This window comes from Brienomyrus brachyistius, chromosome 1, assembly GCF_023856365.1.
Source record: "Brienomyrus brachyistius isolate T26 chromosome 1, BBRACH_0.4, whole genome shotgun sequence".
Classification (NCBI taxonomy): Eukaryota; Metazoa; Chordata; class Actinopteri; order Osteoglossiformes; family Mormyridae; genus Brienomyrus; species Brienomyrus brachyistius.
In genome coordinates, this window is record NC_064533.1 from 25,392,981 (window position 1) to 25,412,725 (window position 19,745).

Genomic DNA, 19,745 nt, shown 5'->3' on the forward strand with positions numbered 1-19,745 from the left:
AACCAAGCAGACACCGTGTACTATGTAGCTACAGTGATGTGAGACAGACATATCTTGGATGGATGTGCATTTGAACTATTGGACTTCTGTTCTTGGCACCACAAGCAGGGACACTATCTATGAAATAATGGCACAGCATTGTCCCAAAGTCGGATAAAACACTTGTACTTCCAAACAGTCATTCCTTTGCCATGAAAAAAAGGTACACACAGCCAATATCCATTATGATAGCTCATTCTGAACTGGAGACAATGGGTCAGCCTCAGGGTGACTCATGCATCTTGATCTTGTCAGTATTGTATTCTGGGGCAGTTTGATATGTCACATATGGGAGAATAAAATATGATCATGCATCCGTCCACCAGACACACATAACTCCGCAGTGCCATCTGCTGATAATTTCACCCAAAAGCACTTACAGTTTGATGCTTCACCAACTTCACATGGAGATTCATTCATTTTCAAATACTTACCTTTATTATTAAACAGCGGTAAACATGGGGTTTTGTAAGTGGTACACCGGCGACAGTAAGTCCATCATATACTGAGGATCAGGGCGCAATCTTTGCTGTGCTGCAACAAACCGTGCAAGAAATCCTTGAGACCATAGTCCATGGAACATGTGAAAGTCCAATACAACTTCTCAGAGTACACACTAACTTTCAATTATAAAAAGCACAGACAGAATTCCAGCTTTTGTTAATTAATGTTTTATCAGTTTGCATTAAATGTATTTAATAAGTAGTTTGATCAAATTGTCCACCACTGCATTCTTAATGTGGCAGTAAATTATTAGCCCACGCTCCAGTCCTGTGGGCTATGCTCAAGACTGGACTACCAGGTAGTGTATACAACTGGTTTCATCTCCATCTCACAACTGTACAGCAACAGTGATGAGGCACCTAAAGGGCTGAAGTATCACTCCAACCCCTGCTTTCATGAAGCGGCTGGCTATTGTCACGCTCAGCGTGGGTGCAGTGCGCTGATCCTCACCCTACCTGAGGATCTTTGTCCATGACTGTGGGTGTGTGAGGGTGCATGGCTAACCGGCCGAACTGTCACTTGAAAACTGCCAAAACTGGAACACGGGCTCATCCGTTTCTTTATTAAACTTGTGCCTGAAAATCATCATACAAAAAGCCACAAATGACTAACAGCTTTTTGCGTTGTTTCAACCTGATTTTTCTCTTTTTTTACCTGGGGAAAAAAGGACAGTGATAAAAGAAGCAGAAGGGATACAGAAGGTTGTAGATCTATTCTTAAGAAGGAAAAAAAAAAACCTTTCGGGATTATCAATTAAAATCCCTAGGTGTGGTAATCAAAATAATTCTGCAGAACCAAAACATGAAAACACTTGTATTACTACAACTGGTCCAAGTGTAGTTCACCCATCATCATCATTCCATATAAGTAGCTCACAGATTTAATATTACATTTTCCTTGAGGTTCAAAACCTGTTAATACTAATCCATAAGCGAAAAATTTGTGTACAGGTAAAAATAACGAAATGAAATACCTGACCAGGTAAATGTAAACTCAAAAACAGCAGTAAAACAGTTTAAAAACCTTACAAAATTGGTAAGGGGAAGAGAAATTGCTCTCCCGTCCTTGCCTGGTTCACGTACATATTCTTCCCAGATACAGGGAATACTGCTTTATTCCATTAGGATTCATTATAATTTAACAAATCAAGTTTGTGTTTACTATGTCATGGAAACCTGAGTGCGCTTCGCTCAAGCTGATTGGACGCTTGGGCTTGACCTTGTCACTCACCCCTCCCAATCAGAATGGAAGGCCACGCCCCCTCAGTGCCGCAGCGTTCGTGCGTGGGAGGAAGCAAGGGGGAAAAGGGGGTGCCCCGGCCTGGGAAAGGGAGTCCCAACCCGGTCTTAGGGGTGGGGGAGGACCTGGGAGAGGTCCTGGTGGCAACACTTGAGGCAGCGCCGGAGGCAGACCTGGGGGCATCACTGGGGGAGGAGCCATGGGTGGGACCGGAGGGCAGAGCACACCATCCTGTTGGCTTGTGCTGTGGTTGTAGAGCCCAATGCCGCCAGGGTGTGGAAGACCTTCCATAGGTAGGGGCATGTGGTTGCAGTCGAAGCGGTGGTCTCGGTCTCCTGTGAACATCACGCTGTTACCTTTGCCACCGCCAACAGAGGGCGTACCATGGGGAAAGTGGTCTCTGTAACCAGGTGGCACCGGTGGCCTCACAAAGGAGGGTGGTGGCATTGGTGCTGCGCCTCCAAACAGCTCCCTCTGGGGATGGGAGGGCACCCCACCTCCCAGGAAGCCAGGGGCAAAGTTTGGAGAGGGTATGGGCATGGGTGGGGGCGGGGGCAAGGGTGCGAATCCATCTACCCGGCCGTAACCAGTGAAGCTGGGGGCCTCCGGTGGTGGAGGGGCAGGGGGAGCTGGGTAATCAGGCTCAGGGGGCACAACTGAACTGCCAATGCCGACTGGCTGCAGGACGGTCTTTGTTTGGCTGCTGGCGTCCAAGGCTTGTCTGTACTGCATGTCGCCACATGGGGGCGGCGGTGGCTCTGGTGGTTCCGGGGGTCTCTGATCCGGGGGGAGGATCAAGGGCGGCTCGAGGGCAGTGGGGGGCTGATGTGGAGCCGATACACTGCTGCCCTCAGACACTGCAGGGGGGGAATGAGCAGCAGAGATCAGAGTGGTCCATGTGCGGCCATTTAAATGAGTTTGCCGAAACAATTAAAGAAAGAGTCAGGTCAGCTAACTCCCTAAGAGCAACCGGACAAATTTAATCATGTGCAACCAGGGGTGTCCAGATCTGACCAGGGGGTCTACTTTCAAGTCTGTCTTCACTGAGCGCTGAAGCACAACAGACTGATTCCCTAATGAAATTCATAAGCATTATGTTTATAAAGGGCTTAAATGTCTACAGACACTTTAGCATCCAGACCCTGCTGGATGAAAAACTAGATATACTGATTTAAACAGATTCAAGGACAAATAGTAGAAACTAATAAAGGCTTAACTGGTTATTCATGGTTAAAGGGTGACTTCAGTATGCTTGAAACATTCGACTCTTGGATTTGCTTTGACACAGTTCAAACTACATGTTGAATTCGGTGACTAAACCGAGGCTTATTGAGAACACAGGAGGACCAACAATGAGACCAGGGACTGCGGCGTATAAAAGCACTGGGTTTATAGCTAAAACCTTAAAGACAGACAATGAGAAGTTGATTATGATTTCGGCCAACATGAGTATGTAGTTGAGGTAATTACTGACGCAACTGAACTAATCTGTTACTCTTCATGTTTACTGCGAGGGGGGACTCTGGTGTTTACCTGGTGAGACTGGGCTGGGCTCTGGGGGAGGCTCTGGTGCCCCCACTGCAGCCTTGGATTCAGCAGAGCACTCTAGCGCCTCCCCCTGATCAGCAGAGTCCTTCGCCTGCTTCTGCTGGGCATTCAGCAGCTGGGCCAGGAGCACAGCAAAGGCGGCCTGCGTGCCCACACCAGTATCCTCCCCTTCGGTCTTCGCCTGTCCAGGTACGGCAGCAGCGGCCTCCGGAAGGTTCTCCGCCTTGCCCGGGGGCTTCTGAGCGAGCTGCTGCAGGGCGTCCAGGGTGACAGGCAGGCCGGCAAACTGGGCGGTACCGGGTGTACTCTTGGACTGGAGTAGATTCAGCAGCAAGGCCAGCTGCTCTTGGGTCAGCTGGGAGCTGGATGCCTTGGGGTCTGTGGGCAGCCAGGAAAAAACAGTAAAACATCCCTCCATCTTCTCTTTTTTCTGTGAGAATTCAGACTCAATCAAGAACCGGCTTAAAACATGCCAATGTACATGCCATTTGATTAAGCCCTATTGTTCCTTAAGTAGGACAGTTACGGCTTTACGATGATGTGTTGTAATGTGGCCTTGCCAACTTCCTCTTCCTGTCAAATCAAATTATTTTTTCCCCTGGATCTCAGCAGGTTATAGTCAGGCAACTCCAAGTGAGACAGTAGTCATGTGACTAAATAAAGGCTTTATTTTACAATATTTTACACACTTTTGTCGTTAACAGGACAAAAACTTGGTCATTTATGACCAAAAAGGTTCAAGGTTCAGGAAATAACCGGCTGTGTCTTCTGGAAAGGCGTCTAACTTTTAGCCTGTCAATAAACACCCAATTGTTTAAGATGTCATGCAGAGAGGAACCTCGTACCCAGAGTCATGGTGGCTACACCGACTGGTTGCTTGAGCGACCCGGAGGCGGGGCAGCCCTGGGGTGTGCTACTCCGGCTGTCGTCAGGCCCCAACTGTTTGCGGGGGGCCTTTGGCACAGGCACCTCCTCGGACGCCTGCTTCTGCCGCCTGCGCTTCTTACTCCAGAGCTCATGGCAGTCCTGCCACAGGGGGAGGCTATGGGGAAGCGGAAGGGGGGGTCAGTACAAGGGTACAGTTAGCCTCAACAGTACATGATGGATTGGGTTAGGGTCAGGGGTTTGGAAATCTGTGTACGTAAAAGAAAAAATAATTCAATTTTCCCAAATAATAAAAGCTTGTTATATTACATTTGCTTTTTGAGGATATGATTCGGACTTAGATTTGGCTGCTTTTCAATATTTAAACATATCAGCACTCTTGGAAGTCAGTGAGATTTACAAATGCAAAAAATAATGGGGTTTTGACTTATGAACAGGATAATAGAAAGGCAAAATAAGAAAGTGAACATATGATGCTAAAACAAACGCTATATTAAAATATGATTTCAGACAAGCCATCTCTAACAGGTGGCAATACAGGACACCATTACATGCAAAAAATCATGTGGTCCAATATGCTTCACAAGACACTATTTTACTGCTTAAAAAGAGAAACACTGCTGTTAAAATATTACAAATGCCTGATTTTAATGATTTCAGTTTCCCATAAGATTCCAGTCTTATCGAATATATGGGATATATATGCAGCCTCATTATACAACTTTTCTGTTGATTTATGAGCTGTTAAAAACTGTGCAACCATACATCCTGTATTAGCTTTACGCTCTTTGAAACTCTCTAAATCAACTATGTTTAAATCTGAAATCTGTACTGCTGTTTTAATTACTGATTTATAAATCTGTGGGAAAACAATAGGACTGCCCCCTTAGGTTCAGGTCAGGAGAATGACGCAATAAACGTCAGATTCCAAGCACTCTGACGGCACAAAGGCCAGCAGTTCGCCTCACGTACTCTGGGGGCGGCATCTTGGTCGGGTCGACGTCCCTGAGGAATTCGCTGTTCAGGGCCTGCTGAGCTGTACAGCGCCTACTGGGATCCAGCGCCAACATGTGGTCGAAGAGGTCCAGGGCTGAGCCAGGGATGCTGCCGCGTGAACAGAGGCAAAGCGTTAGGCAAAGAGACTACAGAGCTTCAGCATTGTTTTTGGGTGTCAGCGTTTCGTGTTGCTAGGTCTTACATACTGAATATTGCACTAATATGAGTAACTCTTGCGGAGGTGTGGCCATGAATGTATCACTAGCACTGATTGGCTACCTTGACAACCCATAAACTACGAAGTAGCTAATTATGAAATTGGTTTGTTGTAAACAGTTGCCTGCACTGCTGGACGCACACACTGCTGAAGGACTAGTGCAACATCCATGGTGGATTGACAGTACAATAATAAACACAAGCCATCTGACTTCAGACCTAATTTCTGTTATTTGGGTTTAAGCCTACAGTCATATTTCACATGTTATATAGACAAACCTTCTGAAAATGGAATGTTAACTCTTATCCAGAAAAAGATCGCTGAAGGTTAACTATGCTGGTCCATCACACGCAATATCCATAAACACACAGATAAAGGAAAGCTGGGATTCAAACCTGAATCTAATTCTAATCCTGAAGGAAAATCGGCTACAGTCCAAGTACTCAATGGGCTACAACTCTGCCCAGGAAATATTAAACGGCCACTACGACATAAATAATCAGAAGCATTCTGAACACGACTGGTATGGACTTACAACGCAAACTCCTCTCTGAGGCGCCGGCGGTACTGTTTCTTTGGTTTCATGGTGTGGAAATATTGCAGTTTTATCACGTCTGGCCAAACAGCCGGGCACGGGCTCCCGCAGATACGGCTGGGTTGGCGAAATAACAAAGGGGTCAAGACAACGTTAGGGTTAAGAGAGACAACCAAAAACAGTCACGCGAGTTGTGCATCTGACCAGTAAACCTACCTTCTGAACAAAAGCCCAGCAGGGGAGCATTGTTATATGGTTTACAACAATCATAAACAACCTTACTAGGGTTAAGGGAACAATGAGATATTTGAGGTGCATTTCCCAAAGTTCACATCCAGAACCCACCTAATTAGCTCTAACTGGGCAAGCTCTTGGTTGGCCTGGAAGATGGGCTTCTTTGTAAACAGTTCCCCAAGAATGCATCTGTGGGAGAAAACCGGGTATATGAATGTAACAGGTCAATGTCTGACAAGGAATTGAGGCCAAAACCTACTGAGGAGAGGATGAGCTCAGTGGCCTAAAAAACTAGTTCCTCAGACCTTGGGCCTGCAAAGCTGGTTAACATCCACACCACTAACCTATTCCTCAAAACAGCCTGCATCCCTGCAGACAATCGAGAATTTGAATGCCAATGATAGTAGGCTGAAACTCTGTCATAAACTAGGCATTATGAAAAGTGAAGGCAAATGTTAAAACGCTGTTTTCACTTTTTCTCTAGTTAAATCACCACCTTATTTTGTGTTTCACAAGCATGTCTGGTTACTACAAAAAAAAGTTTCAGTTTCAGAACACAATGCCAGGCAATTATCACATTAAACAACAATCAGGCAAGCTTAAAAACAGACTACATCTGGGTTCACCAAACTGATTGTCAAGTATTTCAGTATGAGAGACAAGGTTTCATTTTATGACATTCGCGTGAGTGCACAATGTCTTAAATTGCTACAGGACAGTTTCTAACATCTGTCTTCATGTCTGCTTTGACTAAAAATGCATATATGCTTATTGTAACTGTCACTGCAACCAAACAGTTAAGGTTACCACTTTGTGGAAACACCAGCAAGGATTTGCTGAATAACAACTCAGCAAGTACTCGATTATTTTTTCCATCTTTACTTTTTCAAAAATCCAACTCATAAATTTAACCCATGCATAACTGCTATCAAAGGTATGCCAAGCCAAGAAATACAGATGTCTACTTGAGATCTTGCAAGATCGCTGATCTGTATCCTTGACAAAGGGTCACAAAATAAGCCATTTCAAGGACGCCTGCAGCTTCAAAGGGTTCTTACCCACAGCTCCAGACATCGATGGACGGAGAGTACCTCTCCTCTCCGAGCAGTAGCTCAGGTGGTCGATACCACAAGGTGATCACCTTGTTGGTGTAGGGACGGCTGCAGGACACATAGTGCCATGTTAGCATCGCACTGAGAATCTTCAGACTGACAGACATCTAACAAGTCATTCAGCAGACGCCCAGAAACAGAGAATTGACCGTAAACACATCATCTGACACCTGACCTTGTACAAGCAAATTAACAAGATACAAAATGGTTTCAAAAGAAGGCATCACCCACAGCAGTATAGTTTCATATTTTTGGTTGCTTTCATATTAAGATTTAAAATAAATACCAGAATTTGCCATTAGGTGACGGAAATCCCACTGGTAATGCACCCAGATCTGAATGAGGCATTATGTCACAACAAAATAAACTATAAACGCTCTTATAAAATCCAAAGGAAAAAAAAAACATTTAGAACATTAAAGGAATTCGAGAGAACGAAACATGCATTGAAACTGCGCACTGACCTCTCCTCAGAGTTGTAGAAACGGGCCAAGCCGAAATCTGCGAGCTTAATCTGCCCCCTAGTGTAAAGAGGCGGACATTTTAGAGGTCAGCTTACAGGCGGCGCTCCACAGCGCCAGTCAGTGGCATACGAAAGAATTGCAGACATCTCACCTAAATCTGGTTCCACTTTATAAATGCCTCAAATTACAGAGAACTCTTTAACGGCCCATTAATACAGAATAGTAACCCATCCCTTCAATCTACCGTTTCTCTTTTTCCCCTTTGCATTTAACAGATGCTTTTCTGTAGGTAAATTGCATTTTTTTCGTTTTTACTTGTATTCAGGGAACACACACAGACACACACATGCAATCATAGCTATTCATACATGGAAATCATAGTTTTATTCCCCTTGCTTACACACACAAACATATACAATTAAACAATCAAAATGAGGAAGACTCCAGACGTGTTTACCAATCGCATAGATGCCCCCCCCCCCCCCCCCACACACACACACACACACACACACACACACACACACACCTGTTATTGAGAAGGATGTTGGAGCACTTGATGTCCCTGTGCAGGAAGTTCTTCTTGTGGCAGTACTCCAGGCCTTCCATCAGCTGCCGCATGAAGGACCTGATGTGGTTCTCGTTGAAGTGGACCAGGCCTGACTCCAGCAGCCCCATCAGGTCGTGGTCCATGTACTCAAAGACCAGGTAGAAAGCTCCTGGACAAAGCAGCTCACAGTCAGCACCACCCAGCCTGATGTGATCAACTACATCACAATACTCTACCTTCACTGGATCGTTTCCTAGACACCAGCCAGTCGTGAAAATGCTACAATTACAGATTTGGGTCCATAGAATTAGCTAGTTAAGCTAACTTTATATTCCTTGTTACCCAAGCACAGTGTATATTGACAATCCTCACTGATAAAGATCGCTTTACTGTACCTTTATTCAGATCCAGTTTTAACTTTTATAATACCGCTAGGTCTACTTCAGAAAACAGTACATCAGTATAACAGAATCCTTCCCTGTGACACTAGACCAGGATACAGAATTTGAAGAAGATGGACAGATGTACATCAGTTACGATTCATTTAAAATATAAGCAATAATCCATTTTGCAAAGTCGAAAGCATGGTTAATGTGTCCGTTTATCTATCCATCCATCCATCTTCTGTACCCACTCATCCTATTCAGGGTAAAGGGGGTCCAAAGACTATCCTCAAAGCTACAAATGCAAGGCAAGAAAATAACCCAGGACAGGGCACCAACCCATCTCAGGGCGGATGCGTGCACGCATGCATGGGGAGAACATGCAAATTCCGCATGCAAGGAGAACAGTGTTGCAAACTGCACTACCCTTGTGCTGTCTAATCTGATAAAACTGAAACAATGCTTCATAGAGACTGGAGTTTTATTCAAACATAGCAAAAGCAATGCCAGCCTCCTGAAAGGAAGAGGGCACACCTTTGTCATTCTTGAAATCCACGGCATCCTCCTTGTCGGTGACTATCTCCTTCATGTTGATGATGCTCCGGTGGTTGAGCTGACGGAGGATTTTAATCTCGCGGATGGCCGTGATGGGGAAGCCCTCCCTCTCGTTGTCCAGCCGCACCTTCTTTAGGGCTACCATTTCAGCTGTGACGATTATTATAATCAATATGATTATAACAAACACTCAACTAGCATGACACCAATTTAACAACCATGTTAATCTACTTTGCACAGCATTAATGTCACACAATTAAGAAGAGTCGGCATAGTAATCAAAGTGTAATGATGCAGTGATAACTTCTTTTTAATCTTCCAGCCTGATGGCTCAAGATGGTACTTCTAGCACCAGTGAAAGCTGGAGCTCCCCCAAGTGGTAAGTTAGAAGAGCGCAGTAATTTGTTGTGTGCACTGCATAAGAAAATTTTTTAAATCCATGCAAAATTACTTGACATCAAAATAAATGTTGTTAATCGTTTTTTGATCAATTAAGATTTTTTTTCCTTACATGGCACCCTACACGTGGTATATAGCTATTCTGGATTGATACGAAGTGGCAAAAAGGTTGATTTGCATGATTTGGCGGCCACCGAAACGAAAGGCAGGCCCTCACCTGTATCCTTGTCCTTGGCCTTGTACACTTGGCCGTAGGTGCCTTCTCCAGTAATGCCCAGGATCTCAAACTTGTCCACGCAGCGTTTCCCCCAGTCAATCCCGGCCTCCTTGATCTCGCCAAACCGGGGGCCGCATATCCTGGGGGTAGATTAACGCGTCAGGGAGGAGAAGATGCCGATGTAGGGAGGGGGGGGGATAACAACCTACTGACAGAAACTGGCTAAGGTATGAGGTGAAAAATGAGGGTGATGATGGGACAGGAGCTACCTGGGCCTTTGGTGGGCAGCGGAGGCCTTTTTCTCCTCAGAGGGACTTAGAGGCGCTTTGGGATTGGCTGCTGGAGGCTCAGGTGGGAGGGGCAAGGAGCCAAGGGTACAAAGCTTCGGCTCGGCCTTCTTCTTGGAGGGCCGGGGTTGCGGACAGTCCTTCACACTGGTGGCCACAGTGAACAGGCTTATTACAAAGGCTAAAACTAAAATTTAAACAAACTGAAATACAAGATATAAATACAAACAAGTATACTGTTACCATTTTCAATACTATTTAGCTAAAGAATTTTTTTATGACTATTAATAATATCTGGGGGATATTTTTCCCAATTTGAGGACATTAACATGTAATGAGCATTATTTATCCATGTAAGATTCTCTAAAGATCATAAAATACATCCACAAGTTTGAGTCTAAGTAATAAAATTACTAAAACTAAAATATATAAAAAACAGAAGTTTATCTTCTTTCTTTAATTACACTGACAACTAAAACTGACCTGGATTTCAAATGAAACATTAAAAAAAAAGAATCAAAACACTACAAATGGAAAAAAGACAAAAGGATAAGCTGCTATTCCTCACACACTTTCCACCATTGGGGGTCAATACAAATAATATCCTAGAGTAGATCAGCCAAGACTGATGTGCAGACAATCCCTGCCTTAAACTTTTTAACAGAAAGTGAATCATTCAAGTTTATTCAATCTATCGACGCTTTATGACTGCAAGTCTAGCAAGAATTTAAAATCACTTGTGAGCATATATGATCTTCCAAATAAAACACTGAAATCAGTTACAACTGTTGAACACCACGCCACTTAACCAAATCATTTGTCTTCCAGAAAGATTAGCAAGAAATTAGCCTGCAGCTTAATCGGTTTTGATTCATGTTCTGCGGCGCCTTACCCATCAGCTCCATCAACGTTTTCTGGGATGGCGGGGGGCATCGGCAAGGGGGTGGGCGTGGAGGCGGTTGCTGTGAACAGCCGTTCTGCATCCTTGCTGTTGGCTGACGTGTTGGGCATCTTCTTGCTCTGGGGGGGTGCTGGACAGATATCCACCCCCGTGGGGTCTCTGTCAGGATGCGGTGGCTCCATCTCGGGGGTCCCATCGACAGGGGGCTGAGGACGACTAGCCTCGGGGGGCTTGGCCTCCTTCTCGGGGGGCGGAGAGGGTGGCTGGCTCTTCTTGGGGGCATGGTTGGCACTGGGGCTGGGTTGGGGGCAGGAGGCGGAGCAGGAGGATGAGGCCTTGGTGGGTGTGGAAGTGCTGCTGGAGCTCTTGGCCCGCACTGCCTCGGATGCCTTGATGCGCTTCTGCTTGCTAAGCTCGGCGGCCAGGCTGCTCTTGAAGGTCAGGGTGCTGGGGGAGAGGCTGGAGGGACGGCTGCGGGATCGGGATCGCCGTGACGACGGGTAGGGGCCACGGCTGTGAGGGCAAGGGGGGGGGGGGGGGTGTTAGCATTAGGGAAAGAGTATACAATAGTTCCTCGCAAATGTCAGTGAAATGGTTTACTGCACATTCTTGTCCATAATTTCTATCTCCATAACATTGTTTCCAGTAGTGCACTGTGATTCTTGAACACCTTCTTGTAATCTCACATCATTCCACTTTGGACAAAGGGTCTGCTAAATCGCTGCTTCTCAACTCAGGGGTAGTCCACATTTTTGCTTTCCCCCAGCTCCAAACACACCTATACCAGGTACTCAATACACTAGGCCGGCCACAATTATGACTGATCTGATGTCTGATCATTATTTAAACTCACCTCTATAATTTCTTTGCATAATTGTTAGAATTTGTATTGCAATAGCTAGATGAGTCAGAACCATCATATTGCTATCACTATTTGTACATCGTTCTCTACCATGTGAAACGTATGACTGGCGCGTTTTCTCTCATCGCGCTTCTAAACCGTTACATACCACGTGTGCTGTTTGCACGTCTGCGCAGGTGCAGGGGTATATTTCACGGAAAATTGTATGATTGTGCCCAATTTGTATCGCTTTGTTTCACAACACTCTCATGACCCAGCCTGATTCTGTTAGTATTTCTTTTCACTACTTCAAGTTCATTTTACGGTCTGCTTGTGAGCGATTTCCACCAGCCCAGAATGAGATATTCAGCCACATATTCTGATTTTAGATTCTCTTTGTTCTCTGTCTGTTTAATAAAAGTCCTGCATAGCACTTGCACTTGTGCCCAAGTGCGTGTTTATGCGTCTCGCCACGGCAGGATGACAGTGACGACCGTCAGGGACACGTACAATTATGTGGCAGTGAAGTCAGTATATTATGCCAATAGGATAGACCTAGAAAAATGTATGTTATTTTGTCAGTTTATTTCTGATCGTACTGTTTTGGAGTGATACAGATACTTTTTAGATGTAGGTTATTTATGCAATAGTGGTTATTTAGGTAGTAACTCGAAATAGACGACCAGAGTGAACACTTAAAAAAAATCTGTATTTTCTTTGCTTGTCAGTTTAAGTCAGTCAATGCAATCATTAACACCAGGGACTGTATCATGATTCACAAAGCCGGATTTCTGAGAGGTATATCACTACAGCCAGGAGATAAATGTCTAGTGGGGTTGGGAATGTCGTGTAGGAGGCGCAACATGGGAGGGGTTTATAGCTTTATAACTACCTTAATTTCGAGAAGGGTCCAGCTGCAGACGCCTGTAGAGTGGAGCTCCACAGGAAACACGTGATCTCAACTCTGTGATACAGCGAATAAACCCTAACCTTAACCCTAACCCAAACTGGAGCTCCACTTTACGTCCTTAAAGATCACGTGTTTCCTGGGGAGGTGACGCATTTCCGGTGGAGCTCCACTCTACAGGCGTCCGCAGCTAGACCCTCTTGTTAATTTCAGTAAGTTATCTGGCTTAGTTTGCCGTAAATGCAGACAATATGGTTTGCCGTAAAATGGCATGATGAACACATTGAGTGGTGCAGACGTCCCAGGTAAAATCAGGTAGGTCGTAGAGATTGGACAGTGACACCACCAACTGTCTCTCAAGGCGTTTAACTTCTTATTTGTTAATGTCATATTGGGCCTCTACAATTTTTGTTTACAAAGCCAAATGCAATCATTTATCTGTCGAACTGTTCAATATTAAATTCTGGCTAATAGTTTTTTAAAAAATGAATGGAAAGGATTGAATCATTAGGCGTTATTTGTATGCCAACAGTCAACTGAAATCTCATGATCGTGACAGCCCTACACTTCACTAAATATTAAACATCTTGTTTACTCACTAGCTGTATGTTGGGGGTGGGGGGGGGGGGGCTTTTCCAGTGCGGCCTGGGGAATATCAAATTGGCCCCTGCATATCAAGTGCTTAATTATGGTTGCCCTTCAAAGTAATTCTGATTACGTCTGCAGCTCATGAGATTCCACCTTATGAGCAGAGTTTCGGAATGCATTTGTCTTGTAACTAGGAGGAACTCCAATCCAAACATAACACACCTGATCAATACACAGGATTTTTGGTGCTCAAATCCCAATATAGTCTATACCTGCTTTTCAGGCTGTATGTGACTCACTTAATGACTTTGAATACATGACTTGCAAAATGACATACCAGCGTAACAAAAAACAAAGACTGGTACCTTCGATGGCAATAAAAACACACAACTTACAAAAAGTGGGGGAAATTTGCTATGAGTTCAAGCAAGAGCTATAATACTACATAATAATCATACAAAATATTCTTTTGTTAAAAATGTAACCAATTAAACACTAAAATGGCACTGTGGTTACCATCTTAAAGTTGGTCGATTTCCTTGCTTGTTCTTTTTTAACAGTAACTCATGAGGATGTAGTATTGTGTACTTTATAGGCAGTTAAGTAATTAAGATGCATTATTTACACAGAACATTGCAAATAATACATTATACCAAGCTGATGTGATAAAATAACCCGGAATCAAATACAATTCTGTAGTTGTTGTTTTTGCATCAGTTATTCTCTCAAAGTGATGGCTTTGTACCAAGCTCAATTTCATCAACCTGCGTAATAAAAGGGTGAATTCATCGAAACCTGGTAACTCACTACACGTTAATTCACATTTTGTGCTCAGCTTTCATTGTGCACTGCGGCCATTTTAAAGTTTTTTTTTTGTTATTGTGGGGGGGGGGGGGGGGTAACGATGTTAACATTATTTACCTTTCCAACTATTAGAAATGCAAAGGAAACAGAAGAATGAGCGGCAGAGGCAGGGAAACCGCAACTGACATCTACACAGGCAGTAATGCATGAAGCTGGTGCTGACAGATCACACACATTATTTCATCCACAAGCTCCCACAACAAATCAGAACAGTAACAACTCTACGCAAAATCAGAGGGTGCAATTCTTCTGTAACCAAAAATGTAAACTCCATGTTCAATGGACATTCTCATTCAGAGAATTTAGACAAATTGGAAAGACACTTTCAGAATTGATCAAAAAAAATTCCACAACCAACTAAAGCTTATTCTTCAAACAAAGATACTGGATCAGTGTTTTTTTTCTCCTTCATGCCCCTTGAAACAACATGATTAAAAACTTAATTCAAATAAGTCAGTGGCTATAATCAATGTATTTAAAAATAAGCTTCCAGTCATAGGGGTCTCCCACAGAGTCCACACTTTTGCTTCCTCCAAGCTCCATACAAAAAATATGGACTGTCTGGCAGGGAGCTGAGAGAGAGGAGCAGGTTGGGGAAAACTGCTGTACAGCAATTTCCATGAGGCTGTATATACAGTAGGTGATCACACAAAGCTTGTATACAAATAACACTGCATTATAGCAGAGGCGTAGGTGGTGAGCATCGAGATCACACAGCCAACCCTAAAACCACATGAATTGCCAGACACCAAAACATTTCTTTGAACAAATTTCAAACGGAAATTGTGCACGGCAAATTTAACGACATTCTAGAACACTTTGTTAGGCTCAGTTTAACAATGCAAACATACATCGCTATTATCGAGCACATGCTTAAAAGAAAAAAAACTTACTTAAATTCAGTGCAAAGCCTCTTGAAAAATATTCCCTACACACTGCCGGAAATGGAAAACTTCAGAAAATTCAGGCTTCATTAATGATCACTAAACTAGTAGATTCTGAATCACCATGGGACTTCGTGGCAAAACTTACGATGAGGTTATGTTCTGATGAACACATCGCAAGCAGAAAAAAAAATAGTAATTGGAATACGAATTATATGATATAGATAAATACTTGAACAAAAGTAAATTAATGTAACTAAATACTATACTAGTCAAAAGTAAATATATGAATACAAGGTCATCTCAAACACAGGAGAGTACAAAAGACCATAAAACACATTGTTACACACTTTATGAAATGTCTACATGTGCAATTGCCACAGGTTCTTTCAATGTAGCTACAAACTAAGATTTTGTTTCTTTTTATATTGATTTTGAAGGAGACTCACTTGGATGGGAAATGTTAAGTGCAGGTATGCAACGCCACTTAGTTACACAAAAAACAGGGCATTTTACATCAGTTGTGGCCGTATTGTGATTGTGTTGAGAACTGCTAGAAGTTTAAGTTGATAAACTTTTATATACAATAAAATCAGGCCCATTCTGACATGACATAAAAATTATGCAAGTTCTTTCATATTTCATTCAGATCACATCTACAGCCAACGAAGACTGTCACTCTAAATTTTCAGATGTTTTAGTATAAAAACAAGGATTGCACTCCACTTGAGGTTGTTATGGACACCAGATTTGCCTTCTGTTTAATGAGTTCACAAAATGAGAGATGCATCATTTATGAAACCCTATTACCTTTTCGCAGCAATCATCGGTTTATGCCACTGTTGAGTTACAAAAGCACTAAACAATTACTTAATGAGTCATCACTGAATGAATGACAACTGGAAATCTGCATGTTAAGCCAATCAAATCCATTCGCTGTCCTAAAATCGAACTCCCCAAAAACCTGCTGTCTCAACAATACTGATATGCACACTTAAATAGTTACTAACCACCTAGTCTTTTGGAAGACTTTAAAAACCAATTAGGTTTAACAATATTAAAACAACAGTGGTACATAAATGGTAGCACTTCTGCTTCACTCCTCTGGAATTTATGGTTCAAATTCCACTCCAATATGTGTAAAGTCTACACGTTTGTAATGTGCTACTTTTCAGACTTGTACGTCACTTTGAGCAAAAGAATCAGCTAAATTAAGTACATGTAGTGTCTGCATGTTCTCTCCATGTTGTCTAGGCTACCACCTGTAGTACAAAGTCATGCATTTAGGCAAATTGGCCAAATCATCCATGGCGTATTACCAGCCTCACCTACCCAAAAGAGAGCTAAATCCAGGCAAAAATAAGACTATCCTCCTATGTTTATTCAATACAGCCTTATGGTGAATCTTAATGCCCCAGAATGCACAGGCCACTCTGAAACAAGTTGCAGTCTGAACCAGAGCACATCAGAGGGGGAATTTTTTTTTAATAATATATATATATATATATATATCAAACCATCTTCCTAGTGACCTTTTTCAGTTGTGATCAAACGGTGCTGTTTCCTTTAACGGGGCTACTTTCAAGGCAGACATTTGACTTATCAGGGAAGAACATTACGGCATTTAATGAACTTTCAGTCTAAACGGTTGTCAATGCAGGCCTCTGGAGGAGCCACCATGTTGTACCTTGGGCGAGACACAAACGTAAAGTTAAAAAGTAACCCAGCGCAGGTTGCACAGTCATCCATCTTGCATAAGCATCTACCTACCCGTGCAACTAGGTCCATCTCCCCCAACAACAAACTTATTTTCCTTTAAACATATAAAACTTTGTAAGCACAAGGCAGAGCAGTACCCGGTGAGATTTATGTCCATAGCAGGTCACCACTGGATCATCTTAAGACAAATTCACCTAAACCGTAAGCCTTTGGACCATGGAAGTATCTGGTATCCAAACCGTAATGGAGTTCGGTCTCACTAAGCGCCACCTGTGACCCACACAGACTCGACCCTAACCTGCACGTATTTAAAACGACTGAACAAAACGCAGACACCGAAATATTCACCAAGGTGGGAAAACCAGAGGGATCTACACCACGCTTAAAGATGCACACTCGCGCACACGTGTTTCACACGCATGACACTGTCGAGCCGGAAACTACAGGTATTTCACAAGCAAAACCGGGCTTTTTTTACCTTGAATCCGGACTCGGGCTGAAGGACTTTCTGTAGGGACTTCGCGATCTCCGTCGAGCGCCGTAGGGGCTGGAGCTGAACTCCCCCGGTTCGTAGGGGCTGCGCCGGGTGTAGCTGGTGGATCTCCGCTTGCTGTAGGGGCTGCCGGGGGACTGCTGCCTTCGTCTGGCGTAGTACGAGCCAGGAGATTCGGACACGTAGCTGCTTTGTACCTCCGCGTCCCTGCCGTAGTAATAAGGGCTTGGAGACCGTCTCCTACCGCCGTAAGTGGGGCTTCCTCTGGAAGTATACTGGCTATAGCCGGCGCTGGGTGACTGGTATCCATAGCCCTGCGAGTAGGAAGCCCTGTAGGGACTTTCGTCTCTGAACGCAGGGCTGCTCCTATAGGCCCTAAGTTCATCGCGCTCTTCCCTGTAAGATTTTGCGCTGTTCTTATACGCAGACGGCGGCTCTTTTTCTGGTTTTGTCTTACTTTTTTGTCTGGGTGACTTTTTGCTGGGCGACATTGGGGGTAACGTCCCCTTCTTGTAGTCGCAGTCCCGCACGCCCTCCGCGCCGCGCCTGTTCCCTATGCTGCCGTCTGGGAGCTTGGAGGGCAGCTCCCCATCTCGGCCACCTCGCTCCTTCCTTCCGTGCTCCTTCTTTAATTTGTCGTGCTTGTCCCCCCGAGGACGCGTAGACTGACGCTCCTTCCTCGATCGCCTGCCTGGCGACGTCGGGCTGCAGCCGTCCAAGGCGCCCGCTTCGCCCGTCCGCCGCTGGGCGAGTCGTTGGGCGTCCGGACCGCCGTCGGCTTTTGGAGAGGGGCTCTCCGAGAAGCGCTCGGACTGGGAACTGACATCGTCGTACTCCACCAAAGTGCGGATCTCACCGTCTTTCTCAAACACGCTCCTCCGACCACCGTGCGGCTCCTCTTCCGCACGCCGCTCTCTCCCCTTCGCATGTCTGCGCTTTTTCCGCCGGGAGGACGACGATCGTCGCTTCCCCCGACGCTCTTCGTCCTGGCACAAAGCTGCTTTACCTTTACTTCGACGATCCTGTCGGGGATCCTCATGCTCGGACGGACTCCTTCTCCGACCGTCTTGAACCGCCGCGGAGTTCGGCATTTATTAACAAACTAAATATACCGCTTGCTGTCGATGGCAGGATACGCAAGTACTTAATGCTTTTGTTTCTAAATCTCCATATAGCTAGGCTGCTAGCTAAACAAAGCAAAATGACGTTACGACGCAAGCTGGCCGATTATTCATCACTTTCACGCCACTACAACTTGATAATCAATTATTTAAACAAACAATAAATACCCAGTCAGTTTAAGCATGTTCACGATGCTGATGTGCGCACTAAAATAGTCGCCAACTACCTAGTCTTTTGGAGGACTTAAAATCCACTTCATAGTGAGTAATAGGCCTGTGGGTTATCACACGTGCTAAATGTAATGCACTATGAATTCCGCGGTTGGTTAAATTCAAAATCAGGAGAGCCGAAAAAAAACAACAAAAAACTCTAACTATGTGCGTACTCGCAGTTCTAAAAGTTCTTGATGCCTGCCATCTCACTCATTTCAGTGAGGAAGTAAACTGGCTCCGCCAGCCATATCTCGGCGGAGTTTCCCCTTAAACTCGACCGCGGCAGATTCAATAAAACGCCAAAAGCGTGTGCAAGAGTATCCAGATCAGGTTTAATTAAAGTGTTACAGGTCCAGAGTCATAGCTACTCTCGGCTACATCTGGGGGCCGAGGAGCCGGCTGGGTGAACTACGGCTGCGTCCTTTTGTGACCGAGCGTAAAGAGAGCCCATATCCAGCCCGGCCACAGACTGTCGCCGCTGATTGTTGTTGGTTACGGAACGTTCCTTCTATTCCTCTGTGACGTCACGAACACGGAGGAAACCCTTGACACCGGCCCACAAGTTCCACCTCCAAAAATAAAACGAAACACTGTCATCCAGATAAAAAAATAGTCCGAGGATTCAGATCAATTTCTCTTTCATTAGTCTCTTTAACTAATACCGGTTGGGTTGCCTTTTTTTCCCTTCTTTATGGCTACGCAGAGCGTAACGTTGGCACCAGTGTTAGCGGAGGTAGAAAATCGGGAGACACACGCGAGCAAATGAGAGGCGCTGTACGCCCGTTTCCGTTCAATGGTGGGAACGTCCGCGTCACATTTAGGGATGGTCGCTGAAGAGTGTGAGTTTGTATATACGGTGTAGTGCGGCTAGGTGAACGTACGACGGAAAAACTGCCCTCAAAACTGCAATGTTTTGCGTACAATTGTCATTTAATGACATGATTGCTTATACACAGATCATGAAGTTTTTTTTCTTTTTTAATCCTTTAAACATTTAAAAATGAAACGTTGGAAAACGTATGACGCTCCCTAAGCCCCTTATTTTTATTGGCT

At 44.4% G+C, this 19,745-nt stretch overlaps 1 protein-coding gene across 1 annotated transcript; it reads right to left on the reverse strand.

Annotated features, from left to right (window-relative positions):
• Positions 1-1,083: 1,083 nt before the first annotated feature.
• On the reverse strand, positions 1,084-19,459 carry LOC125705356 (cyclin-dependent kinase 13-like). Its single transcript, XM_048971898.1, has 14 exons — positions 17,344-19,459; positions 11,054-11,575; positions 10,144-10,308; positions 9,875-10,014; positions 9,238-9,408; positions 8,300-8,489; positions 7,774-7,830; positions 7,256-7,357; positions 6,309-6,386; positions 5,964-6,080; positions 5,188-5,319; positions 4,176-4,372; positions 3,316-3,708; positions 1,084-2,639 (listed from the first exon to the last, which is right to left on the reverse strand). The coding sequence occupies exons 1-14, from the start codon at positions 18,447-18,449 to the stop codon at positions 1,783-1,785; spliced, it is 4,227 nt and encodes a 1,408-aa protein (XP_048827855.1). The 5' UTR covers positions 18,450-19,459; the 3' UTR covers positions 1,084-1,782.
• Between the last annotated feature and the right edge of the window lie 286 nt (positions 19,460-19,745).

Excerpts from the sequence above, each read along its gene's own strand:
- LOC125705356 (XM_048971898.1), bottom strand. The coding sequence starts at position 18,449 with ATGCCGAACTCCGCGGCGGTTCAAGACGGTCGGAGAAGGAGTCCGTCC. Across the intron at positions 8,490-9,237 it reads GGATTTCAAGAATGACAAAG|GAGCTTTCTACCTGGTCTTT; the intron begins GTGTGCCCTCTT and ends TGCTTTGTCCAG. Across the intron at positions 6,387-7,255 it reads ATCGATGTCTGGAGCTGTGG|ATGCATTCTTGGGGAACTGT; the intron begins GTAAGAACCCTT and ends TTTCTCCCACAG.